We start from the raw sequence: 8,413 nt of genomic DNA, 5'->3' as shown, positions 1-8,413 counted from the left end.
CTGACATTTTATACTTATATTTAATATGCCTATACTTTACTGTTACCAGACAACGCACACTCCCTTCTACTCCTGGCGACCGAGCCTTTCAGGCAAATCCGTACAGACTGGGAAGACTTTCTCAAAAGAGAATCTCTGTCGGCAAATTTGAGGAAGAGGGAAGAGCTGGGAGAGACACTTCTATTTTATTGTCTGGTTGAATATCATATTTGCTGAACACAAAACCTTTCAATTGTTAACCAAGCTTCGTTCGGCCATTAAGACCTTAAATTAGCCATTTTTGTCGCAAGTCATTTACAAAAATTGTATATGAATAAAAACAAAGCACATATGCAAAAAAAAATAAGCCTGGCATTTACATAGTTATTAGACACACACTGTTGTTTTGGTATGCAAATATGGCATTTACCATCTTTGCCCCATATTTACTCCTATATTTTTGTGACAAAGTATTTGCAAGGAGCAGTGCAAATCCATTTTATGGCAACCCTGAAGGCGACAACATCTTTAATTTTAGTTAAGATGCTGTTTATTTTTTGCATATTTCTCATATTCATACCTTATTACGACAGCACAACAGATATTTCAACTCCAAGGGAAGTTATCACTGTTATTATAATGTTGTACAGCGTAGGCGAAGCTGAGCAGAAAATTCTTATTTTCTCGAAAAAAGCTGTGAAGTTACCTGGCACATGCACCATATATATATATATATATATATATTTATTTTAAGTTTCTTCCATTTCGTCGGCATCATCGATAAGCAATATGAGCCGGTTAAACTACCAAAAGAGAATTTAAAAAACGTTGACTTGAGCAGGTGAGTGTGGTATGATTATTTTAATAAGTTTAGTAATAGTGAAAAATGTTCAACATGTAATTTCTCCTTCTTACAACTATTCCTAATGTTGAAGGTGAATTAATGAAAAACATTCACTTTGAAAGGGAGGAAGCAAATTAAGGTTAAATAAGATCTATTTACATTCCGTTTGAAAAGGCCGGCGTAGAAATGATAATCGATGGTAGAGGATTGATCAGAGACGGTCTTGCTCTGGCTTTTAACGTTGTTCTTGCGTCGCATATAGGCTTCTAAAAATATATACTATGGAATTTATTTTTCTTATTTAGTCTAGTAAGCTAAAGGGAATAATATTTAATTACCTACTTATCCTTTCTCATCAAATAACAGAATGTTGTATGATGTTATCTGGATGGTCTCCAGCAAACTTTGCTCAGATGGTAAATTATTAGAGTAAAAATATATAGTTTAATTAAATGTTTATACCTCATCATTCAAATAAGTCGTTTTGGCCAATAAAAATGATGTTATCTACAGCTTACTGGCATCCAGCCAACTTGGGGCAGAGGCACCCAACGGCGTTTTTTCTGTAAAATAACTTTTCGAACGAGAAATTTCTAAATCTCGAGAGAGGCTAAAATTTCAGTTTCTGATAACCGTAAGTTCCACTTGTCTAAGATATTCGGAGTTTTTGTAAAAACTTACTGAAAATCTTGAGAGGTTTCTTTTCTTTTTTCTTTTTATTGCTGAAATATTTCCATGATGGTGACTATATTGTTGTTAAAAGAGGTCTCCTGAAATTTCGGTTTCAAGACAAACGTCCTCTAAATCATCTAATGAAAGTACAGCTACTCCATGCCCTCGAATTTTCGACCGGATGAGACCAAAAAGCCACGTAAAACTTTTAAGACGACCAAAGCTCTCCTTAGACATCCGAACAGATAAATAGGTTTTAGAGAAGCTCCAAATTAGGAGATACTTCTGACTTATTTCAAACCATTCGGCGGTTGGATGTCTCAGTTGTGGTCAGTGAGTGTGTGGATCCTTGAATACAGCAGAAAGGCTTGCATCAAAAATGAGTTAAGTAGATAAGCCCTACGGGCTTTACTATCGTTATCTATCCATATTGTAAATTTAAAAACTCATTTGTGGGCAAACCACTTTGTATATTTCATGGAGACGGCTCTTCCTATATTTCCGCCACCAGTGGAGGCCTATATCTTCCTAACGAATCAAATGAGAATTAAGCATTTGAGCATATTATCCCCCCGTATGTCACTTAGCACGTCAATTCAATCAACGTCAAGTCAATTCAGCCAAAACTGAACTTTGACATGACAGACGGGTTGTTTTTTGGCACAGTTATCTGTAATTCAAAATGGAAGTAACATTCAAATTTTGCAACGAGGTTCTGACAAACTATTATGGAAAACCTGAGGATCTGTACCCACTTTATATTATTATGTGTGTTCTTAATGGCTTTCTCTCTCTAACCGCGGTTTTGGGCAACGTGACTATAATTTCCGCGCTGAGGAAAACTTCATCAATTCCTCCGTCGACGAGAATTCTGTTGCAGTGTTTAGCACTAACAGATCTGGGCACTGGTGTGTTAGGCCATCCGCTTTACATCGCAGTCATATCAGGAATTCGCAAAGAGTATAGCTGCGAGAAAATCCATGATATCACATCGATGTTTTTCCTGATAGAAGTTTCCTTAATTGCCGCATCGTTTATGACACTGACGTTCATCGGAGTGGACCGTTTCCTTGCAATTTACTTACATCTTAGATACAATGAACAAGTGACTCCAAAGCGAGTGGTTACTGTAATAATTGTATCGTGGAGTTTCTGCTTAGCTTCCACTTTTCTGTGCTTTTTTGGATTCTTCAAAGCCGGAGAGGTAATTATGCTTGTTCTTGGCTACTGTTCCACTCTGTTACTAAGCATCATATACATTAAACTTTTCTCCGTGGCACGCCAACACGCAGCGAGCATAAACAGTCAAGCTCAAGTCGCAATACATCTGTCAAGTTCTACAAACATGGCTCGAAACAAGGCCTTAGCCATCAAAACGTTTTACGTATTTGTTGTATTCCTATTCTGTTACTGTCCGTATTTAATCGCCTTTACAGTGTTGGTAGCGAGTTCTCGGCCAAGCGCCGCGGAACACGGAGCCGTACAACTTACAACTGTGTTACTTATGCTCAATTCATCACTGAACCCTGTTGTGTTTGGGTGGAAAGTGAAAGAGGTTCGTCAAATCGTCAAAAGTGATTTCAAAAAGTTTGTTGGGTATGTTACTTAGTTTTCGGAGAAAACCGAGCACGAGACATGCTCGTCTCAAATTCCGTCTGAGCGCAATTGCGGTTATCAAATAAGATCGATCTCAATGCCCATCGTCTAAAAAAAACATAAATACAGTGAAACCTGTATTAAGCGAACACCCTCGGGGAATTCTGTAGTGTCCGCTTAATACAGGGTGTCCGCCTAATACAGGTTTCGATACATAACGTCATATGAGGTTTCAAATGCCATTCAAATGAACAGTGGAAGCGTTTATAATACTCCCAGAGACTATGACGATAGAAGTTTGCATTAATTTCTTTATCAAAGTGAACCAATTAATCATAGTACCAAAAACATGGATTGCAACTCAAATTTGAAGAAATCAGATGAGTGAAACAAGTTCTATACAAACAAAACGAAATAGAAAACAATCCTGTACTGTGAAACTGATCAAATAAGTTCGTAAAGTTACGTTTTTAGTGTAAAAATTGAAAAATTTGTGGGTGGCAATTCAATACAATACAATACAATATTCTTTATTTAACGAAGGTGACGTAATAACCCAATGAGTTATCTAACTTACGGCCTTCACAACAATACAAAATACACATATAAAAATGATGCCTAATCATTAATATACGACTACCAAGCGAAAAAACAGAACTAGACAAATGTATGGTTTAACAAGATATAAGATGGTATAAACTAATTACCTTCTAATACAGTTACAATAAAGGGAAAAACGACAATCATAACACATTAATTCTTCAAGATGAGAAACGTTACTAGCAAACTTAAGAAATAAGATAAAGAGTTTATGCTTAAAATTATTTAATCTAGATGAATATATAATACAAGAAGGAGATACACAAGCTATTTGCTTAAGATCAGTGTCAAGGAAAAAAAAAAAAAAAAGATCAGTGTCAAGGCAATTAAAAAGAGTGGCAACAGAGTAAGCAAATGTGCTCTTTCCAGAATTAGACCGAGGTTATGGAACTTGAAGATTAAAAGCACAAGCTCTGGTGCGCAGACCAGTTGAGCGAACGGAAGACAAGAAATTGAATTTACGTTGAAGACAAAGAGGAGCATCAGGGCGGATTATTAAGAATAGTGAACAAAAGTACAAGTTTTCTTAGTTTTATAAGGTCGAAAATAGGCAGCCATTTGCGTTTGGAAAATAAGCTTACAGATGGTTGAGAGTAGTCGGCATCAAGGAGCAATCTAGCTGCACGTTTTTGAAGGAGAAGAAGACGAGACAATAAATAATTGGAACAATTACCCCATGCACTCGAGAAATAGATAAAGAGGTTATGAATATAAGAGTTGAAATTTGAGGCAATCTTTCGCATTTCTGGTGTCTGGTATGTTGGGTGGTGGAATTTGATTACAAGTGTCCGTTTAATACAGGTTGGCAACAATAGAAATGACCATTTCAGGTACTTTTTAGGTGTCCGCGTCCGCTAAATAGAGGTGTCCGCTTAATAAAGGTTTCATTTAAAGTAAATAAGGGAAATAAATTTGGGGACTTTGGCTACTGTCTGCTTAATAGAGGATGTCCGCTTAATACGGTGTCCGTTTAATACAGGTTTCGCTGTAAAAGAAAAATTTTCACTGTTTTGAATTCGCGGAAGAAGGAAGGGTACTTTATTATACTGTGACGACATACCGGGAAGTCAAAACATAACCAGCTGACGGGCTGAACAGCGTGTATATTTTCTAGAACTGAACTTAGTCGCTAAGAAAACTGCCTCATTATTGAATGCCAAGCTTTTTACAACTAGTTTGTTTGCATTTTTTAAGTGACATGACATTCAATTGTGGTTAGTGCTACCGCGGTTATGGGCTCCCGTATAGGGTACGAATCTGTCTCATTTTTTCCCACATCGCACCTGACATTTTCAGTGCAGAATGAATCACTCAACCCAATAATTAAAATCAGGACGTTCTCACCCTTGGAGACCCGAGGGCAGTCATTTTCTCCCGATCCAACTGACTGGGGAGAGGATGGGAAGATCTCCGTCATCCGTTATACGTTCATTTTTTGCTCGTGCTATAGCGTTAGTATTCACACCCAGATCACGTTTGTTGTAGTAGATATATAGTTGATGATAAACAAAATTCTAGTTCTAAAAAAAAGACGTAGAACTATCCAGGTGATGAAAAGTTAAACACAAATTTATTTATAACTTCAAACGATTAACATTTAATTTCTCCTTTTTAAGCTTATTCGAAAAATTTTAGCTGAATTAGTACAGAAAGAGGTACCAGTATGGTCTGTTGACATTCCTTGGGAAACTTCGATTTGATTTGCCATTTTAAAATCATTCAAAACGCTGTTTTATACTAGAGACCCTGAACTGCAGAGAAATGAATAAAAACGTACTGAGTTCAGCTGCGAGGCATTATTTTCTTCTTCTGTATCTTAGGGCTATGCAAGGAGGAGGAAAAGCATTGGGAACGAGGTTAAGAAAAACACAGGACTAAGTTAAATTAAAAATGAAATTAAAATTAAAATTAAATACTTAATTATTCTCTCCCCTTGTGGGGCTTCAGGAATAATAAAACAAATATATTTAAATGGAAAATAACAGTAAGGAGTTAAGAATCCCAACTGGTAGGAGGCGAACCGGTTGGCTATTTACACGCGTGGCCGAAGATTTGATCTCGGGACTACCGAGAACAAATTAAATCCAAACGGTCGGAGCGGGACTTAAACTCCGAACCTCTCCAGAAGTGCAGCTCTCTAACCGAAAGGCGCTGCCTCCCTTGAAATTCGTGTGGCGAACGTAGTAGAGTAACAATGTGTCCTCTTTATGTGTCCATCGAAGGCTTAGTGCCGGATTACCAGTGGATTTAGTTTCTGAGATCGTAGCCCAGTTATATGCTTAGAAAACTCCATACAAATCCTTCTAAATTTTTTTGGGGTCGACCCAAAACAAAATAAGAAGGGTTTGTATGGAGTTTTCTGAGTATAACCGGCTAACAGCTCAGATACAATTTGCCCCGAAATGCTCATTTTTGGCAAGTAGGCCTCTTGGACATTGTTCTTTCATAATATCCTGACAAATCCCATAATTTCAGAAATTTCATTTTTATGACGTCATCACTTTAGTACTCTATTGATGTCATTTTATCGGATGTCGCAAACGTCTTCCAAATTTGGTCAACAAAAGCTGGCAATGAACAATTAGCCGGGGAATTTTAGCTAAACAGAAACGGAGAAATATTTTGAATAAATAATCAATGAACAAAATTATCTCCTGAATCTTGCTCATAACATGGTTTAGGGGAATTACACTAAGACACTGCAGTGAGGTTCTAACGAAGCATTAACGCAGAAGTGAATATCTTATGGTATTTTCGCTCTAGCTAACGTTTTGAGAAACCTAAGTATAATACGACCACCCATGAACAAGGCTGAAATATTGCACATGTTGTTTCACCTAGTTTGCCACAGCAGTCTTTTGATTTTCTTTTTTCTTTGTTGCAGATATTTCTAGCTGATCAGATCTCTCCGAGATAAGCAAGACCCTCGTCCCTGTCCACGGTTATTGCCGTCTATTTCTGTTCATGCATTTGACTCATCGGAACTAGATTATTGTCATGCATTACTATACGGCCTACCTAAGTATCAGTTACAAAGATTGCAGTATGTACAAAACATGGCGGCTAGAGTTGTGTTGCAAGTGATTAAGTTTCAGCAAATCACACCTGTTCAGTGTGCGAGCTTCATTGGCTACCGATTCAATATCGTATTATTTTCAAGATTCTGCTCCTCGTGTATAAATCACTGAATGGGGCTTCGCCTAGCTATTTAGCTCAGAAACTACATTATCGCTCTCATACTAGATCACTGAGGTCTGTTAGTAATGAACTTTTAATGCAACCTAGATCGTATACCAAGACCTACAGAGATACAGCATTCGCTGTTCATGCACCAAGAGAATGGAACTTAATACCCTATGAAATTCGGAAGTCCAACACCATCTCGAGTTTTAAAAGATCACTTAAGACGTACTTGTTTACTAAATTCAGTAATAACAGATCATTTTCTCTATAGATTTGTATATATTGCGTTAGTTTTAATTTTTCCCTTTTTTTAATCATTATGAATAAAATAGTTTACGAGTTGCTCTAGTTTTAATTTTTTCCTTTTTTTTACTCATTGTAAATATAATTAGGATATGGTTGTAAATTTGTAAATATTTATCTCTAATGTTGTTTACATGACTGTAAAGCGCCTTGAACATAGGATAAGAGCGCTATAGAAATAAAGTTATTATTATTATTATTATCCATTGGGTTTCCCCGTGTAAAATGATTTATTGCCTATAACTTCGGTAAAGAGTATGGAAGTGAATCGAAATTTTTAGTACGCATAAAGAACTCATCCTCCTTAATATTTGAATGTAAAAATATTTTTTGGGTTGGTCACGTGATATGTCTCGTGACCAGTTTTTCAGTTTCTGAAAATCTTAGATAATCAATTTGGTGATGGTTTTAAGAAAATAATGAAGTAATAACATTTTTCCGGATTCATTTTAGATATTTTTAACACTTCACGTTTGGAATGGTTGTCCATTTCACTTCAACACAAAATAATGAGGGCAAAAATAACTTTACAGGCAAATTCATTGTATCGCGCTGCACGTTTTAATATAATAATAATAATTAAAAATTTATATCGCGCCTTTTCCATGCGAATATGATCAAAAGCGCGTGACAACACGTAAATGTTAAAAGAAAATAAAAGCTAAAATGAGCAAAATAATTAAGGCTAAGAATAAACAACGCTAAAAATTAAATAAAGGTAAAAAACACTAAATATATTACGTAGTATGTTAAGTCGTTTTGCAGACGTTGGAGGGATTTGGGGTTTTTCTGTTCCGTCAATCATTTGAGTGGGAGCGGGGTTAATGCAAATCACAACACAGGGTGCGGTCGATATGCTTGAATATTCAAATTATTTTGGGTTTTTCTGTTCCATCAATCATTTGAGTGGGGGCGAAGTTAATGCAAATCACATCACAGGGCGCGGTCGCTATGCTTGAATATTCAAATCACGTAGTAATCCTGCCCGTTTGCGGGTCATGGCGGAGCGTAAAGGTCAAGTGTTTGTTGATGAGCGAGCGATTATCGTGCAGTTGCAATGGGTTTGAGGAGCCAGCGAACAAGAAGCCGGAGTACACTTTACCTGCAGATTTGCCGATAGCAATTTGGAGCGAATTCGTCGATTATTATCAAATTTATAGCGCTTCGCGTGAAGATGGTCCGTTTTTTAGTGGATAGTACCTTCGAGTGCAAAACTCGACAAAATGCCACTTTAAC

The 8,413-nt window shown here is 36.8% G+C and overlaps 1 protein-coding gene across 1 annotated transcript; it reads left to right on the top strand.

Moving 5' to 3' along the window:
• Positions 1 to 2,177: 2,177 nt before the first annotated feature.
• On the top strand, positions 2,178 to 3,104 carry LOC140953370 (melanocortin receptor 4-like). The gene has a single exon (XM_073402855.1). The coding sequence runs from the start codon at positions 2,178 to 2,180 to the stop codon at positions 3,102 to 3,104; it is 927 nt and encodes a 308-aa protein (XP_073258956.1).
• The last annotated feature ends 5,309 nt before the right edge of the window (positions 3,105 to 8,413 follow it).

The sequence above is a fragment of the Porites lutea genome, chromosome 11 (assembly GCF_958299795.1).
Source record: "Porites lutea chromosome 11, jaPorLute2.1, whole genome shotgun sequence".
Taxonomy (NCBI): Eukaryota; Metazoa; Cnidaria; class Anthozoa; order Scleractinia; family Poritidae; genus Porites; species Porites lutea.
This window is presented reverse-complemented; position numbering and strand designations above follow the sequence as displayed.